Source organism: Vanellus vanellus, assembly GCF_965231255.1.
Source record: "Vanellus vanellus genome assembly, chromosome: 1".
NCBI lineage: Eukaryota > Metazoa > Chordata > Aves > Charadriiformes > Charadriidae > Vanellus > Vanellus vanellus.
In genome coordinates, this window is record NC_138905.1 from 133,950,452 (window position 1) to 133,970,392 (window position 19,941).

The window sequence follows — 19,941 nt, forward strand, 5'->3', positions numbered from 1 at the left end:
TCAGCAAAACATAAACTGCTCTTCCACTGTTTGTTTCAGGAGGAGGATATGGTCTGTATTCACTTCAGAAAGCAAAGCCAAATGTTTAAATAATTCAATCCACAACCATATTCTTCTTCTAAACAATTCTGATCCAAGACCAGCTTCAGCTAAACATCTTTGTTAGCTATCTTTGAACAGAATGACTGCTAGCAAAGGAGAACAACCCTTTGAAAGACAAAAAACCATCAGTGAGTTACTGTACATATTACATGCATAGCATCAGAAGATAGACACCATAAAAACAACAGGTTTCACTTTTAACTGTAAACAGGTATAACACAGTTGTTATTTTTCTGAGTAAAACAACACAAACATTACTTATCACTTCAGAGTAATTGTGCACAGCGTACTTCATCACTCAGAAACTAAATTTCAGTTATCTAGTGGCTATTGCTGACAAATATTGCCTTTAAAAAATCTTCAGCTGCGTATGATAATATACAACTGAATGTATAACAAACACAGACATGTGGGCTTCATTATCCTCCCACATGCCTCATTTTTAACAGACATTGGCGCTTCTCATATACATCCTGAGGACAACAGGCTTCCAGTCATTTTGGCCGGCTGAAAGGAAAGAGACTAACCTATATGCCCTCTCTCTCCTCATTAACATATGGTAATAATTTTCTTAGCTTTTCACCATTTTGAGATCAGACTTTAGGACTTCTTAGAGTCCAATTTGGTAGAACACCAGGTTAAAAAAAAAAAAAAACGACACTCAAGACTATGCTGACTGAGAAATGATCAGAGGCAACACATGATTTTCTGATAATTACTCAAATTATAAAGTAAAGCCTAAGTGGTTTTTTCCTCTCGCTTTACAAATGTTTGAGGCCAAATAATTCCCTTATTTTGAGATCAAAGTTAATGAAGTCTTAGGCTTTTTCATGTGAAACTTTACAATGCAATTTATGCAAAATTAGTACAGTGCTTAAAGAGTATATGAAAAGGTTCCTACTTCTTTCTATTAGTTTTCTCATGACCACAGTCACAACGTTGTACAGATTTAAATTAAAACAGCATCCATCAGTGATTGTTCTTTCAGTGTCATTTTAAGGGAATTATTTCAATCTCAATACTGAACAAGTTTTAAAAGGCAATGGATTCATTAGTTCTGTGTACTTTGAGAACTGATGGAAGAGGATCCAATGTTCTACCGTGCTGTCACCATCCAAAGTCCCAGTGCAACATTGGCAGCCAATAGTGCACTACCAGCAAGCAAAATTAAAAAGCCAACAAGCTCTCTGCTTTGTTTTTCTACAATCAAGGAGCTCAGAGTGGCTTCCAGGAATGAATTTAATATCCACTGACCATCCAAAGCAAAGCAGGGTACAGCATTGATAACTGCCAGTGCTCCTGACAGTGAAATTAGGTACCTGGTTGATATTAGTTAAGGTTCATGAATAATATCCAAGAAAAAGTAAAAAGAACCCCCCAAACCAAAACATTTTTTTTTATTATTTCTAGCATACATAAACATATAAAGGTTATTTTATTTTAGCTACCATTCTGTTACATGGAAATTATATGAGTACAATGATTTTCACACCATAACGTACCAACTCAGAGAATTGCTGTTATAGATTCATTTTTTGTTTAGGCACCAGGTTTGGATACTTAAACAACCTGCACCCTTCACAACTCAGATGAAAGCACGAGACAGCAAAACCACACTTAATACTGCCCATCCTCCTCCCTTGCTTTGTGCAAGGGAGTTTTGGAGCAAGGTTATAGCTCTGACACCATGCCTGAAGTAAGAAGGTATTCTAGACCTATGACCTAAGTATGAAATAATGACTGGCAATAGTTTCCAAAACACTCCCTTGCTGGAGTAAGTAAATGGCTAGAATATAATTGGAAATCTGGCCTCTCCCTCCTACTTGCCTGTTGGCCAGCAAAGTTCAGTGGATTTCTGTACATGCACGTGCATGTGGGAATGAGGGAAGGGTAGATAATTTTTATTGTTGGTAAAGTCCTGCTAACATTAATACTTACCTCCATCCTATAATGGCCGGACAAGAAGACATATGATTCAGAAAGCAGCTGGGTCAATGTGAACCTTGGTGTGTTGCCAGAAAAAGGAAGCTTATGTAGCATCTTTACACTAGTTTTATGGAAAAATCTGAACTACACTGTTTAATTGTTTTATAGCCACACATAAACATCTCAGTTTCTAAGGCTAAGGGTTCTTATATTAGCCATATTTAAGCTTACTAACATGTATGTATATGAATATATATACTCTTGTTCATTAATAAGCATGTTTTACCCTAATTATAATCCTGCTTTTTGAATAGGTTTTCTTTTCTGTTGAAGGAAAAAAACCCCACCAACCCTACCCTGTTATTTAGTTCAGCATAATGACTCGAAAATGATAAAACTCGGATGTAACAAAGCTAGCAATAACATCTCATTTGTCCTGCCATAAATTCAGGATTACTTTGACTTTCTTGTCAGAGCTGCTAAGACTCACCCTCAAGAAAGAGTTAAAAAAGCATCGAACAAAAATATCCTGCTAAGCACAAGAAAGTGAGAGATTTCATTTTGAGCTTGGCACATGGACAATAATCAATGCAGAGATGGGATAAAGATGTTAAAATGCTACAGAAATGTTTCAGAGCACCCTGTCTAAAATTATATCCAACTGAAATTTTGCTGGGTCATCAAATTCTAAACACTTCCCTTCTTGCCTTAAAAGAACAAGCATACTTCAAAGGATACTTGCAAAACGTCTCTATCATCACAGGCAGATCGATGCTTAGAAAGTTTTGCCGTGGTACAAAACTGCTGAGGCTTACTGAAATGAAAATATAAAGATACGCAACACATGAACAGTCATTCCAGGATTATAACATCATGAATTTTAGATTATAATTTTGCAGAAAAATCAGATCTGAAATTACATTTCTTCAAGGATGAATAAGCAATGTAAATATGGTTTTGCTTGGCCTTTGTTTTTAAAAGAGTGCAGCCATTAAATCTTTCTTAAACATGGTCACTATCATAGTAAAGTCACTTCACAAAATACAATTAGCATGATTTCAGTAAAAGTAGATCTAAGATATATACTTTCAGAGGCAACTGGACATCTGTAGTCATAAAGACCACATTGTGTAATTTAAGTCCTTTTCAAAGAAAAACATATAAAAAGAAATCATAGTTACCAGACTTTTTCAACATATGCAGTCCACATGTATACAATCATACTGGGGGGTTCGCATGTGTGAGTACTTTCTCTCAAGGCTAGAAAATTCTTTTCTTGCAGTACCTGCAGAAGATACCCCTGTCCTGAGGCTGAGTTCATGGTATATAGGAGTGGGGCAGATAGGGAGCAGAGTTCTAGAATCACTCTGAGAAAGCAAAGGCTAGGAGATGGTGCACGGGTACATTACCCATCTGAACACCGGTTAGCCACTACATAAGTAGCTGCTTCTTCTGTCTTCAAATGATACCATAAGTGACCCCAAGATGTAACTTAGTGCAACTTAAAAACCTGGGAGGTGGGACACAGCAGCCTTCATATAAATAGTGACTGGAAAATTTCAGTGTCAAGCACCACATGACCTTGAAACACTTCTTTAGTACTGTGACTTCTTTGAAGGTGTACATGAAACTTCAGCTGACTGCATGTCACATGTTTATGAGAGACTCCTCAAAGAAAACTGAAGTAGCTTGAGTCCTCCCAGAGTGCACTGTTAGTACAGGGATGCTCCATCTGAGTTGTCTCATAAAAAGTCTTGATGCAGTCTTTCAAAATAAACAGCAGTCTCAGTCTGCCAGCCTCAGGGACTGTTTGAAAGCCTTAGTTCTGTGACAGCTGGAAGAGAGATACCTTTCCTACTAGAAAGCGCCATTTATAGCATAGCGGAGTCTTACCCCCAGAAGGAAGAGGTTTAGGTAAATTAAAGCAGAATTAGAAAACCACCTTAAGAATGAGCTTGCACAGTATCAACAATAGTCACTCTGTGCCTGAAGAACAACTCTGGACACGAGTTGAGGCCAGACGCAATGGCCTGAATTTTCCCTACAAACCTGGGAAAAAGCTACAGCCATAAGAAATACCATCTCCACAGAGAGAGGTGAAAGCAAGAGTTCAAATCCCACTCAATACAAAGACCCTTTGGGAAAGGAACAATTTACCCACCCTTTGAGAAATTTTAAAACCATAGGCTAAGAGAACACCAGAAACCTCAGCGCTAGTATATAACATACCAAAAGTGCTGCTAAGTATATCTTAGTTAAGAGTGAGATCAGATTTCTTCAGGTTCAATAAACAATTCAAGGACATTGGAACAAAAATGAGGGGAAAATAGTTCCAAAGGCACATGAGGCAGAGAACTGGTCCACTCAGTCACATAAACACATTTTCTTCTGTTAATAGACACCTTCCTGATGAGTCAGAAGGGATAATTAGTACAACCAGCAAGCACACGACGAAGTGGAGATATTTTGATAGCAAGGAGTCCCAAAGAAGGAACAGTTTTGGTGTGGCAACAAGCAGAGAACTTTCCAATACCAAAACTGCCACAGCTGTGCCAAGACGACTTGAAAATCATGTTCTCTCTTACCTTAGCTTAAGACAGACCTTTGATTTAGGGGAACTGAGAGAAAATAAGTAAGTCTGTTGGACTACTGAGTGAAGAACACAACAGACAGAAGTCTTGGATACCACCCAGCTTGGAAAGTCAGAGGCATCCAAGTCAAGTGATATCCAGAGCAAACAACTCATCAAGCTGAAGGCTGGTATCAGAACATCTGATCAGACCCCTTGTTCATGAGCCAAAATAGCAAAATGGCTGAGGCAGCCAGCATATTCAAAGGTTTCAAAACACACACTTCAATATAGTGTAATTTCAAAGCTTGACTGCCCCTTGACAAACCCCTAGTGGCCACTAACAAGTCACCACCCTGAACCTGAAGTTGCACCTACATTCAGAATGGATTACTATTCTCCTTCCCTCTTTGTTACAACAAACTGTCCGCTGTCCCCGACAGCCACTAGACATGGATCTAAACTCCAAACCTTACTGCTGAAGCAATCTCCAAAACACAAAGAAACTCTTCAGGAAGCTGCTGGACTGAGCTCTAGACACTATAATATCAGGCAATGAACTTAGTGGCTGTAATGGATCAAACCTAATGGCAGCAGGCAAATCTGTCCTTCAAGGAAAAAGCAAAGAATTACAGAAATTATGTTGTCCAGGCTTGCCTTCAAGGACACTGCTGGGAAAAGATGAACAGCAATGAGGCTGGATGAGAGAAAACAGTCATTGCTTTCCCACTCTAATTAAACAATTCTTTGACCTGGAATTAACATTTTTTTTGTTGGCTAATGCTAGATGGTGTTGGCAAATATTGAGAAGAATGCACAATAGACACAATTTTAATTAGAAGTGATTTGGAGACTAGGTTCACCAAAAAGCTATTCAAAACCTCTTCATGGGGGAAAGGGCGTGTACGTTATGGAGGAAAGAGACAGTACGGCATAAGATAGTTCTTCTGGAGACCACACAGAACTATATGTGTAACTCTTTAAACATGGGTTGAAAGCAAAGAAGGATCATCCTCATCAATAAGGGCAAACAAGCATGGAAATTCTGACAAACCAGAAACAGACAGACCTTAATCTGGGATTATAGCTGTTGTTGCCCAAAAAAGTCCCCGAAGCTAGGAAGTGGCTTTGGTAAGTTCCATCTTCTTTTCATGAAGGAAATCTTACAGTTTTTGATCACTGATGGGCGATGCAGATAGAGTAACGTTCAGGGATATGATCTTCCTTCAAGCAGTGTGAATTCCAAATGTGAATGTTAGTCACCAGATTCTTCCCAACCAACGTGGGCCAGAGAAGGAAGCCAAGATTTTGCCATACCAGAAATGACATGAAGGAATAAAAAAACGCTTACAAAATAAAAAAGAAACACTGCAAAGTTCCCTGGCAATAATGAAAGGGCCCTCCATTTCAACCGTACTTATCCTCTGTCCAACACAGGGATAGTCTCTAGAGCATAACTGGCCTGCAATAAGAAAAGTCTAAAAGTCTTGAGTAATAGCACATGAATTAAACCCACAGTATGAATTTATATTGGATTACATTAGATACTCTTTACAGAGAGAATGCTAATTAAAAGGATTAATCAATGTGTCCATCCTAAACAACATGCATTCCTAATCATTCCTTCTGATTTAGTTTTGGCCAAATCTCCAGCACTGTAAGTTCATTTAGGAGTATGATTCATTAAGGTTTTTTTTTTATACTGAAAACAAGAGCGATATATAGTGTCCATATCAACAGAAGATATTTTTGCTAGTATATTTTACTTTGAGGAAATAGACACATTTCAAAGAAGTACGCTGTATGGCCTTTTTCTTGTGAACACCTAATATAGATAGACATTTTTTAAAAAATTGTATCTGGAAGCTAGCTTCAAATAAAAGTATGAAATAATTACTGCTTCTCCATAAACCAAGACTATCATGACAACAGTACAAGCCTAAGTAGAAAATAATACATGCATAATCTTAGAATGTTTTTCAGATTTGCTTTAGTGACATTACTAGAGAAAATAAAGCTATAGTACACACTACTACAACTCCCATATCAGGTTGTGTGTTAAATGTGGCACTACTCTAAAAGTAATGTTTCCTGCAGGCAGAAAGATCATAGTAAAGAATAAGGCATTTCACTGAAATGTATTCCTATTTCAAAAGTCACACAGTAGAGGACTGTAAAAAAAAAAACAAACCCCAAACAGTTAACACATTCTGATCAGTCACATTTGGAAAAAAAATCAAACCTGTTGGCCCCAAGCCAGTATTGTACAGTGCAAAGTTAAGTTAGAAATATTTAGAAGTTGTTTCATTGGAACGCACAGAACTCTACAATGGTACAGTAGACTACCTGCTGCCTAAGCCAGGATCCTCTATTTTAGCTCTGATGTTTTTCCAAGAGGAGCATAGTTTGCATTTGCAGCAAAGTTTGTAATAAAGTCAAGCTTTTAGCTTTCAAATTAGCACATTCAATGTGCAACTCCCAGGGTACAGTAAATCACTTTAGAATTATATACCTGTAAATTGTATTTTCACACAGTAACTTCTTAAAGTAAAACTACCTCCTTAGACGCAGTAACATTCTTTTCCAACTTCTGACTGACTGACGGCTTCCGATTTTTTGCAGAATTAGCATTCAGTAGGAAACACTGACTAAAACTCCATTGCTCCAACATATTGGAAAAGAGAACAATACCAATTGTTCTACAGTACCTACAGTTTCTATTGTTAGAGACCAAGAAAGGGAACTTAAAATAATTATCAAACTCTATTCTTAAAATTTGTCGCTGCATTTGGAATAGATGTCATCAAATATAGAACTGTGTATTGGTATCACACAGGTGAACAACATTTTTCCTCCTAAATGGCAAGAGGGCAGAAATAAGATGTGAAGTGATCATATTTTTGGCTTAAATGAGGGTATAGTGTAAACCAGTAGAAATAAATAATTTGCCACGGAGTACTAAAATATGACCAGCACAGAAAGATGAAGACTGACAGTTTAACTAAAAATACATTTATGCAAGAATGCTAATGGATTACACTACCAGATTTCATCACCCTTTCCAAAGCTCTTTTGTACCTAATTCCAGTGCTTATTCAGACAAGTACAATGCCTTGCTAAGGAAGTACTTCATGATGCCTAAAGTAGAATCTCCCCCTATGGAGTATATCCATCTCTGAGGAACAGACAAGTTCCGTACAGGAAGGGACAGGAGTTTTACACTTCATACTTTTTTAAGCCCATCTGAAGTTCATTTTCACCATGCCACTCAAGCCACTAAGTAGGAATTTAGATGAGTTTGTTCATTTTTTTCATATTTGCTCCAAGAGCAGAATTATTTTTCACTGGTGTACCTGGCTTAAGCATATAAGCTTGCATAAAGGAGAGCCATAGTCCATTTCAAAGTAAGGAACTAATCTGTTGTATGTTATTTAATTTAGGGCACTCAAAAAAAAAAAAAATCAGGAAAAATCCTATGTTGTAACTGTACTTGTGGCTCAGCAGTCATAGGAACCTGTCACAGATACTTGGATATTAGGTGTGATTTAAACAGTTGTGCTAATATTCCAGGCAACGTGTTAGAGCAAGATGCCCTAGAGATTTTACAATAGCATTTTGAGAAGTTTATGTGTTAGGACAATGCAGGCGCCTGGCTGCCATGACTAACCTGAGTGAGATCTGTTACAGAAATAGCCCTTTCATACTTTTCTGAAAAAACCAACTGTCTAATATCACATATGGTTTCTATTACCTTCGTAACTCATTGCACTGTGCACATTTCATTTTAGGCCTGAGTAGTCCATGTCTCTCCACTGGCTGTAACAAGAAATGGATTCTGCATTAAACAAGTTGACTGACAAGAGCTCCAAGACCTTGTTCAAGCAGCCAGGCAAAGTAAACCATATTAGAAAGCTTTTTTGTTTAACTGTTTTAATAAATAATACCAACCTGTGTACTGAAGATGCATGGGGTGTCCTACATACAGCATGTCAACATGGGGTGGATGTTTTACCCTGATTAGTCTTGTTTGGTTCTCTAAAGAAGGAGTCACACAAAAGCTTGGAACAAAGTCCTTCTGGCAGTCCACATTGGTTCGACAAACTTTGCTGGCCTCAATAACTTTTCGTGCTGGCAGACAGGCATACTGCAAAAGGCATTTAAAATTATTATCAAATTTAAAGGTATTTTCCAACAGATCAGAAAGAAGATACTATATATTCCTTTTTAGAGCAAAGGAAGTGCCTCACTGATATACTACCAGCTCATGAAGAGCTGAAATCTGATTTATTGTTTTTTTTTTTTTTGTCAAATCCTGCAGAACTTCTACCTGATACATATTCAGCCTGTCATTCAATTTTGGTAGAATGTGGAAGACCGGGTGCGCACATGTACCAAAATAAAAGCTAACTATTTTTAAAGAGGTACACAAATGCACAACAGAAATCAAGACATCTAACCATAAGTCAGTGATTTCTAATGAACAGTGCCTACATCAACATACTAGTGACTTACCTGTTCAAGAAGCTTTAGTCTTCATTATCTAAAACCTCATTTGGCTGAACAAAACCTTACGTTCAGCAAACAAACCAAAAAACCTACCGGTTGTGTGATAGCTAAGAAACCAAATGAACTGACTTAGTTCTAAGATGAACACAGGACTTAATGCAGTGCTGTGTCCCAAGTCCTACCTATAACACTCACTCAGCAGTCTGAAAGACCAGATCTTTCTTGCTCCCCACTGGCCAAAGAGAGTATAGCAGAAAGGAACAGAAAATTGTTTCTCTCCCTCATGTCTCTCGTAAAAGTTCAGTGATAATTTTCATTTTTTTCTGAAACATAAGCAATGTTCTTCATCTACTGTTTGCCTAAGGAAGAAAAAAGCCAAAAAAAAAAAAAAAGGAGATTTTCTTTCTTCATAGCCTGATAGTTACAGTCCCCATAGACACGAGTGTCAAGACATTCTCCATTAAACTCAATACAAGCTCCTTCTATTCTAATGAGGGGGAGAGGGCACACTTTCCAAATACTGCTGCATAGCACTGCAAGGACTATTTAAAATAATTGTTCAGAAACTCAGAGCCAATCTAAGGGCACTTGAAGGTCACAGGCTTCTGGATGTTTTTATTTCTTCTCTGTTCCTAAGTAGCAGCTATGAGCTTAAGAATGTCAAAGCTCAGTGGGGCAGTGATTTATCAAATCTTGCTGAACTACAGGATGTTACCAGCCACTGTCATCTTTCAAATGAACTGCTGATCTGTGCTCAATTCTTAGTGTTTAAATACCACAAAATCACCCTGGAGTGGGAAGTTTACCATTGTAGAAACTGTAAACATAGCAGATGAGGAACAGACTCATTTCCAGTTCTCTAGGTATTTAACACTAGAGGTCAGAACAATAACAAACTGGTATGTGAAGAAAAGTTTACACAGTTGGTACTGATCTTTTCTGGTTCTTCCAGAGGCTCCCTGATTGATCAGGTGATCATGGGAAAATCATAACTAATATTTTGGGGTTTTTAAGCTGTAAATGGGGAGAATAACATACACATACACCTTTATTACAAACTGTAGGTATTCTTAAGCACTTGAGTATGCTGCATAAATGTTGGCATATATTACTAATTTAAGTTAAATAATTTCAGGTTTACCAAACAGAATTAGCAGTTTGAGTAACTTACCAGGTGGCTGTCCAAGTTATTGCTATACGAAAAGCAAATGTCTGTGAGGCTGTTGTTACTACAACACTCAACTGTGCCATCCAGTCTTCTGTAGACTAAAGAACACAGGCATAGAGCAAATAATCAATAACTTCCTGAGAAGAAATTAGTCTCTGGACAAATTAAAACAATCATTCTATAGCCTTCAAGAATTATAGTAATTCACAGAGCCTAGCTGTGGTTCAGTCACAGCTAAAACTAAGCTTCACCACTTGTATGTGTGAATGTCATCTGATTTCAGTCACATCATGCACTGATTTTTTCATCTGAGGTGACAGTGAGGTGGATTGAAAGTTGGCTGCGGGACAGAACTCAGAGGGTTGTGATCAGCGGCATAGAGTCTAGTTGGAGGCCTGTAACCAGTGGTGTCCCCCAGGGGTCAATACTCGGTCCAATCTTGTTCAATATATTCATTAATGACCTGGATGAGGGGACAGAGTGTATCCTTAGCAAGTTTGCTGATGATACCGAACTGGATGGGGTGGCTGACACCCCAGAGGGCTGTGCTGCCATCCAGCGTGAACTGGACAGGCTGGAGAGCTGGGCAGAGAAGAACCTGATGAGGTTCAACAAGAGCAAGTGCAAGGTCCTGCGCCTGGGGAGGAAGAATGCTAGGCACCAGTATAGCTTAGGGGCGGACCTGCTGGGAAGTAGTTCTGAGGAGAAGGATCTGGGGGTTGTGGTAGACAGTAAATTATCCATGGCCCAGCAATGTGCCCTTGTTGCCAAAAAGGCCAATGGAATCCTGGGCTGCATAGGGAAGAGTGTGGCCAGCAGGTCGAGGGAGGTCATTCTCCCCCTCTACTCTGCACTGGTGAGGCCACAACTGGAATACTGTGTCCAGTTTTGGGCTCCCCAGTTCAAGAGGGACAGGGAACTGCTGGAGAGAGTCCAGCGAAGAGCAACTAAGATGATTAAGGGCTTGGAGCATCTGCCTTATGAGGAAAGGCTGAGAGAGCTGGGACTCTTTAGCCTGGAGAAGAGAAGGCTGAGGGGAGACCTTATTATGGCGTACAAGTATCTAAAGGGTGGGTTGAAGGAGGATGGAGCCAGGCTCTTCTCAATGGTTCCCAGTGACAGGACGAGGGGCAATGGGCACAAGTTAGAACACAGGAAGTTCTGTTCAAATACACGGAAAAACTTCTTTACGGTGAGGGTGACAGAGCACTGGCACAGGCTGCCCAGGGAGGTTGTGAAGTCCCCTTCTCTGGATATTTTCAAGACCCGCCTGGATGCAGTCCTGAGTAATGTGCTCTAGGCAATCCTGCTTTGGCAGAGGAGTTGGACTAGACGATCTCTAGAGGTCCCTTCCAACTCTGAAAATTCTGTGATTCTGTGATAAATCTCCTTGAGATACTGGGGATCTACCACTGCAATGTTCTGAGCATTACGAGTTACAAAATACTTTTATCCATTGCCCCCAACTTGCATTAAGGTTTGGTATAGAAATTTGATACCTGCTACTGTACTGGTTTCACTGGCTGGCTATGGAAATGACCAAGGCTCAAAATGTCCTCTTAAATATGTGAAAGTCTTTACAAGTATTCAGATTTTGAAAGCTTTCCAATCCTTGAAGGCTGCAGCAGTGAATAAATGTTGTTTTAAACCGTGATTTAACTAGTCTGGTACAGAATCTTTGTACAGATGTTCTTCAAACAAATTAAACTTAACTTGCTCTGCAACAGCAGCTTCAAAAAAACCCACAAAAGAATAGTCACTGTAAGAATCTGTGTCACAGCAACACTGCCATACCTTCCTTAGGTAGATCAAGCCTGTGATACTCGTTGCTGATTTATTACTGCATAACCTGCAGTCCACTAACATGGAGCTTTATACCTGGGGCTTACAGGTGCAAGCACTGTACCGTACAATCCTTTTTTCAAGTACTCTGAGGCTAAGGAACCACATATATTTTTGAATAGTGAATGACCATGAAATTAGTTTCCTTATAAACTACACTGAAAATACTTTTTACTCTCCATTTGTTTTATGGTCAAGTAGATAGGGTCCATTTGCTAGATACATTTTTATTGATATTCTGTATTTATGTCAAGTTGTGAACTGTCAAGATTTTGACAAATGACAGCTGCTAGAGACCAAACAGAGTTCATTTAATTTCAGAGGAATATTTCTCACTCCTGGAGGCTTATGGCTCTGAAAATGCAGACAGACTGGTCTGATTAGAATGCAGCAGTGGGACAATGGGCTGCTAACACAGTACAGCAACCAAGCTTGGAAGCACTATTGAGTCTCTAGTATTAAGTCTCTAGTATTTAAGTCTAAATAGGACTGGTTCAGTTGCAGAATATGCAGTTTTATTATCCATGACTCTGAAATGCAACTCACATTCTGAACAGCAGAATCTAAGCATATATACCTACAGCATATAAGAATTTGTTTCAGCACAGCTGAAAGCATGTGCCAAAGTTGCCCTCCTCTTCAGAGGGATAATCCAAACTGTTAGGTCTCTAAAAGCAGGATCTTACCCATACTCCTCTAATTTCCAGTTTAAATATTTATCGTAGTTCCAGCTGTAAGATTACTTTCCTTACATACTAAAAATAAATAAATTGCTTTTTCAGTCCCACAAGAGAACTATAATGCATCAAAAAACAGGAGTAGTTGAGCTGCCCGACCCCCTGTTAACTTCCAGTATGACAGTAAAATGCAGTGACAATTCTAAAGCTCTGAATAGCATCATATAGGTTTTGCTCAGCAGTAGCCCCCTTACCTTTGGAATTCAGTCTCCATGGATGCTTGCATGAAACAAACTCTAGAGAGCTTTAGGGCGTGTGACAAGACCTTCAGCCAATTTAACTTGACTGTTCTTTTTTGTTCTACTTAATTTTTGTTATTGTTCTAGTTTAGTTCAGTTCACATTTTTTTTGTTTCTCAGTGGTAACTCATTATAGCTAGAAGCACTCTAATGTATAAATGAAAACAGAAGGAATTAGACTGACTTCTAGAAGCAATATGTGCAATTCAGACAAAACTAAGTTTATGAGCAATGACACTGTGAGGTTGAAGGAGCAAATGAAACATAAAATCCATACAGTGAGGCACATGAGAAGAAGTGGCCATAATAAAGCACATCATTGGGTTAAGCAATGCAATTTGTAATGTCATGCTGATCAAAGCAGGAAGGTAATGTGTGGATTTTACAACTGCAAAAGATCACTGAGTTGATCCATATAACTGAACTAAAAATAGAGAAAATAATTGTATTACTGCTAGTAACCAAGCTATCCAATATCCTGAAGAGGCAAATTTCATTATCCAGATCATACAGGATATTTGTATAAGATGATTGGAAGACCAATGAAATTCTTCTGTCTTCTATCTACCTCTTCCTTACTTACAGATTTCACAAAAATGAATGGTATATTGGTCACTGCTTAAGACAGGATAGCAGACTCGACTTATGAGAAATCTGTCCTCACCAACAAATCCTAAATCCAAAATAGTCTTTAAGACATGATAAAATTACAACAGAAAATAATGAAGAGAGCACTTAAAGTCATACCTCTAGCTGGAAAGCTTAATTGCTGTAGGGTGGCTGCACTTATACAGTAACCAACCTGTGACTTCTCTGAAATGTCTTCCAGACAGGAATTCCAGTCTTCCACACCATAGACTGGACAGTCTTGTAGGTTAGTCACAAGGTCTCCCACAAAAAGACCTTTTGGTCCATTGGCAGGAGAATCCTGAGAAGCAAAGGTGAAGTCAGTCATGTTGTTATAGTTAAAACTAAAAGGATTTGTTTACAGTTCTGCCGAATGGCCATGAAATCTTTATGTTAAGACACTATTTCCAGAGAAACAGAAAATCTCAGGCTCCACTAGAACTGATTATTTCAATTTATGATAGAGCATTACAAAGCCAACATCCTCTACAAAGGAGAGGAGAGGAGAGGAGAGGAGAGGAGAGGAGAGGAGAGGAGAGGAGAGGAGAGGAGAGGAGAGGAGAGGAGAGGAGAGGAGAGGAGAGGAGAGGAGAGGAGAGGAGAGGAGAGGAGAGGAGAGGAGAGGAGAGGAGAGGAGAGGAGAGGAGAGGAGAGGAGAGGAGAGGAGAGGAGAGGAGAGGAGAGGAGAGGAGAGGAGAGGAGAGGAGAGGAGGCAAGTCTTAAGTGTTCCAGGGGACCTCTCCAAATTTGAGTAATTATTTTCATACAAGTAAATATGTTGTGGGTTTTCCTACAACATTTCCATTTTAAGTTCAAGAAGTTTAAATTGATACCCTGAATCTTTCAACAAGGCAGGGTATACCTATACTTTTGAAGGTATAAAGCATAATAAATGTCACTCTCCTCCTGAGTTATATCAGTTCACTTTTAGATCCAAGAAAGACTGAATCCTTTCAGCTCCTTTCAGTTTTACAACTGTGCTGTATTTGATTAAGTCAGAAAAATATCAGTCCCTTCCAGAAACTCAGCAGTCTATCTCTACTTTGCTTCCAGTTGACCAAACAAGCAAGGAAATTGGCTCAAAATAATCTTTAACATTAAAACCAGATAGCAATAACTAGAACGATAATGCAGTTTCCAGTAGATTTACTTGGTGCCAATATTGAATAGAAGTTAATCCCCCCGCCCCCCTGAAATAAGCCTGCAAACTCATCTGAAATGTCTAAATAGTTGTATAGTACACTGAATAGCCTATAATTATTCATGCCATGTTCCTCTATTTACTAATACTAAAATACATGAGACTGAGAAGGAAACTTTAAGCAGACAAAAAGTGCAGAGTGCTGCACTGACCAAATTTGATTGATAATAGGAGACACAGGTTACAAAGCATGTGATATGAAAACAGTAAAGATCTTTTCTTACCTCTGCAACCTCAGTGACAAGTGCCCCAACACCCGTATAATAGAAAGGGAAAAGAATGGCTGGCAGCAGAAACAGAACAATGAAACTTGCAACACCGAGAACAAAATTATGCCACACTCCTAAAAAGAAGGAAAAAAATCATGTTTCTAAATAAACACTAATAACAAAAAGGTGTTTTTGAAATGCAGGATCCTGTGGTTACCTTCTAATTAAGTTCCCTGAAATAATTAGTGTAACAATGGATGAATAGTTAATTTGTGAACACAGGTACAAAAGCAGAATACGTACATTACTTTAAAAACTTAAGTTTCTATGACGTCACTTTGTAGGGGATTTTTAGAGAAGCCTCTGAGCACCTGAGAATTACACTACCCAAAAAGACAGGGAAGTGGTAAGTCCATTTTTAATGTGTTATTCTAGCATACTGATATTTCATCATGTAACACTACTTTTCCAAGTATGTAGCAGGCAGCGTACCCAGAAGAAAAAACTGGGCGGAGTATCCAAATAAAAACTGGGCTTCTGAATCAATTGTTAAACAACAGTTTCTATCTACAGACTTGTCATCAAACATAAATATTACAAAACTAGTGGAATGAAATATATTACATGTCAGCTTCTACCACAATAAACTTTTTTTTAAGATTTAAGAACCTTAATAAATGGGCTTATACATGAATAAGTACTGTTTATCCTAGTCAGCAGGATTTTTGAAATTTATTTGCAATTCAGTATTTTTCATGGTTATCTCCATTGTATCAATAAAAATAATTACATGTATATGTGCCAAACAAGTTTAGAAAATTATTTCAAAAAAGGCTTCATTTACAAGAAAATCTGGACCTAAAACCACATCAAGAAACTACGTTGTGCAATCAGCATTTCCTGACATGTTATTTTGGGCAACATATTTGCAACTGCAATCTTTATAGTATACTGTTCTCCATAGGAAAAAATGAACCAATATCATAAGACACACTTGCCTTCCTTCAACATCTAGTACTATACAAATTTTCTCATTTAATCTGTGTTCTTGCACAAACATTTTGTATGACCAATGCAGGAAAACTTTTCAATGTTGAAGACTCCTTATTTTCTTACAGTGCTTCATCTTGTTAAGAGCGGTTTGATTTAATTCTATACTTACAGTGCAGTTACAGGACAGGAACTGAAGTAAATACATTTAAAAACATATTAAACTTATCTTTCTTGTAGTGTATATAACACAGAAATCGTAACACATGGCAGACTTTTATTTCCCCTGGCTATCTTTACATGTCACCTGGTCTTCTATGTTTCTAATGTTCCAGAAATGAGAGGTATTTGTCGAGTACTTTAACTGAGGGTTTGTTGCCATTTCCACTAGTACCTGCTTCTTAAAGTGATTTCTCTTTCTATAGTTTTTAATCATATCTCACTGAAAGGCAATCAGATCGATGAAACATTTCTACATTCAGTTCTCTATCTTACACACAGACATATATACATATACACACAAGTGCAACAAAGGTATTAAGTATTTTAACTTTATTGTTTTAACCTTTCTATCTTAAAAATAATTATTTTTTCAGCTTAACAAAGAATAAAAACTAAGACAGAAACAAAATTCCTTTGTTACAATATGGCTGCTAGAGAGACTAAACTGGAAAAAAACCCGACCTTAAAATAATAAAAAAAAGAGGTGATGGAACTGCTAGAGGGTGACAAGGAAACAGCTAGGAAAATGTGGGCCTTAATAACATAATCTACACAGTTTGCTGTGTGGAATACAGGAGAAAAGTCTAAAATAGAAAGGCTCCAAATTCATCCCAGGTGATCCATAGAAAAATAAACAGGCTCAAAATGAGAATAACCTGTAGAGGCACACTGCTGAGTATACCAATTTCATTTTGCTAAAACAGCCTCATCCTTGGATACTTAACTGTTTATATTTTAAAAGAGAAACTTTGCACAACCCTTAAAACAGCGTTTTAAAAATGTTTAATTCCTTTTTCTGTTAAAGACAAGACAAAACGTATTAAAAAGGGTCTCAAAAAATAATACAAATGTTGGAACTAATTATAAGAAAGTGCTGCACAGAAGCATTTTTCATCTACCAGGCATGGAATTAATGCTAAAAATATCACAAGTCTTACAAGAATGCTCATTCACTATTCTTGAACTCATGATGCCATCTGCTGTACAACAAATATATTCTAATCTCCTGACTATAGGTGGACTACAAAAGGAATATTCAATGTCGTTCTCCACTCTAGCTCTTTTACTTAGCTGCCACACAAAAATCTGAAAGCATGTCTCTCTAAACTCAGATCTTCAGAACACTGAGAATAGGTTTATTCAACTGCTCTGACAATTTACAAAAACTGAGTCAAGTTTACTGAATACCACATTTTATCATTATCAAACATCCTAGTTCTGAAACGAACCTGTCATTAGCTGTAAAAAAATGCATATATTTGTTATACCTAACTGATAACAAGCCATTGATGCTAACCAATCTTGCAACAAACAGGGCTTCATAAGTTAGCCTATTGCAGTGAATGACTTTGGCTCATTAGGGTATTTGGAATGTAGATATATTTACATACCTAACATTTACCATCATTTACCTGATTTATGAAAGCTTGAAAATATGCTTTGCTAAAGACTTCTGTATGCCCAGCTAAAACTCTCTTTATATTGTTTTAGTTACAATATTCAAGAAACAATGTTAGTATTTAAACATTACAACAGGCTGGCTGCTATCCCACTGTCCCCTGCAATAGAAAGTTGTCAGTATCAAGAACTAAACCAAGACGCTAACTTTTTTATCATTATTTCAGCGGTTTGGGAACCACCTTTGTCTCCAGAAATCAATAATACAAGTGGTTCAGGTCTAACTTTCCACAGCAACAGAGCTCTACTTCCCCATAGCCAGAGACTTCAAAAAACATCAAATCAAAAACATTCAGAGGTTATTTGGAGCCATAAGCTGTGATTCTCTTTGGACATTTGTGTTTCAGCCTTTATTTCCTCCTGATGGTGACATCAAAACACAGTGACCTGCACAATAACCTAACTCACATGTCACTGAAAATCACTCACAATACTATTGAAAAATCACATAATAGATTGCTCCTAGTACAGAAAATGGTAGTGAATTGCTCAAGGGTGTTCACCTGTGACAGCAAGTCATGTTCGCATACCACCAGTCCTCTCGCTGAGTATTTTCCAGCTTCCGTGCTCTAAGGATTTGCTACTTAGGTCATATAATATGCAAAAAAAAAAAAAAAAAAAAAAAAGACAACAAAGGAAATTCTGCACCTGAGCTGGTGTAAGAGATTTTTCTAATGAGAGAGGAAGGTCAGAAGCCGCATTTTTTCCCCAACCACGCAACTGGAATTTCTTACGCACAATTATTCTGAATCAGACCTAGGATATAATAACATTTTTCAAGACAAGAAACTGGTACTCATTAAAACTCCTAGAAACTGATGTCTCTCCTCCAGAAAACAGCACACAATGGAAGGAATGATCAAATGATTTTCTGAAAACACAATTTAGGTTCCAAACAGAAGGATTACCTTTAGGTAAACAGACGCTTTTGTACTTCTTCATTTTAAACCTTCAATCCTCCATCAAGGATTCACAAATGATGTAAGTAACTGTGCTAAACAAAGATCCAATAAAAAAGCACAAACTATTACCTGCACAAAATATCCTTAATTGCTGGACTGGAGATATAAGTTGCAAGTGGGTTGTGAAGAGGTCAACAAATGCTCCAGGATAGATAATGAAGATAAAAATCCCAAATCCATTAAATCGTACTTGTTCTCTTAAAAAGAAGAAAGGAAAAATGAAGTGGTGTTACTGCAAACAAACAAATGAAAAACTGAGAGATTCCACATAGCACATATATTTTTGACAACAAGGATAACTAAAATTATAATTAGAAAACTAACTTACTTTTCATAATACAAATAATTGAAAGATAATTAAACTAACAGATACTTTCTGTAGCAGTTGCCACTTTTAAGCAGCACGCATTTATGAGCCTGGTAAAAAGTTCAACTTCTTTTCTGTCTCCTGGTAATAGTAACATAAAAAACTTAAAAAAAACCCCTACTTTCAAGTTAACATTTGGGGGATTTTTTCTTATCAGTAAAAAAATGGCAGCCTGTAGGATGCAGTTTCAAAATAATCTATGAAAAATTATCTGGAAGAAGCAATCACTTTCATTTTTAAAGAAACACTTACAGATTTCTGGAATTTATCATTTTTCTGTTTCTCCTAAATGAAATTTAGAGTAAATTGTAAACTAAGGAAAATGAGGGAAATGTCATCTGAAAAAAATGAAAACAAGTTAAGAGGTTAAAAGCACAAATGCTATTTAAATATATTAGTAGCTGACACTATATATTTTTTTTCAGATGTTTTACAATTGCTTTTAAATGGCACTTTTTTCGAATAATTACGTAAAGGTTTTATGAAGCTAGACATTTCGTAAGGAACTTACAGAGGCATGACAATCATGTTCCGAGACAATTACAGTCCAATTATTATTCCAAGACAATCATGTTCCGTGACAGACCAGGCATGGATAAGATAATCCCTTATCTTTACTGAGACAGTACACTGGGCATAGCATTTTATTTACTCACATTTATTGTGCATATACAATAAAAGAAGACACAGAATTATACAAAATCAATCAGAATGAAGTAATACAGTAATTCCCTGGAATTATCTCATCAGACTTACCCATGCTACCTATTAGTAATAGGTAGTCTAATGCCTATACATGATTTCATGACTTGGGTA

General features: G+C 37.5%; 1 protein-coding gene across 1 annotated transcript in view; it reads right to left on the reverse strand.

The window, feature by feature from the left end:
• Window positions 1-1,046: 1,046 nt before the first annotated feature.
• The window catches only part of MBTPS2 (membrane bound transcription factor peptidase, site 2), a gene marked incomplete at its 5' end in the record, with an annotated part of 32,197 nt that continues 13,302 nt past the window's right edge, over window positions 1,047-19,941 (reverse strand). Inside the window, 7 exons of the mRNA XM_082486146.1 lie at window positions 1,047-1,421; window positions 2,767-2,842; window positions 8,546-8,741; window positions 10,275-10,369; window positions 13,837-14,017; window positions 15,142-15,260; window positions 18,828-18,955. Of these exons, the coding sequence (XP_082342272.1) occupies window positions 1,199-1,421; window positions 2,767-2,842; window positions 8,546-8,741; window positions 10,275-10,369; window positions 13,837-14,017; window positions 15,142-15,260; window positions 18,828-18,955 (1,018 nt within the window). The 3' untranslated portion in view covers window positions 1,047-1,198. The remainder of the gene's footprint in view (window positions 1,422-2,766; window positions 2,843-8,545; window positions 8,742-10,274; window positions 10,370-13,836; window positions 14,018-15,141; window positions 15,261-18,827; window positions 18,956-19,941) is intronic.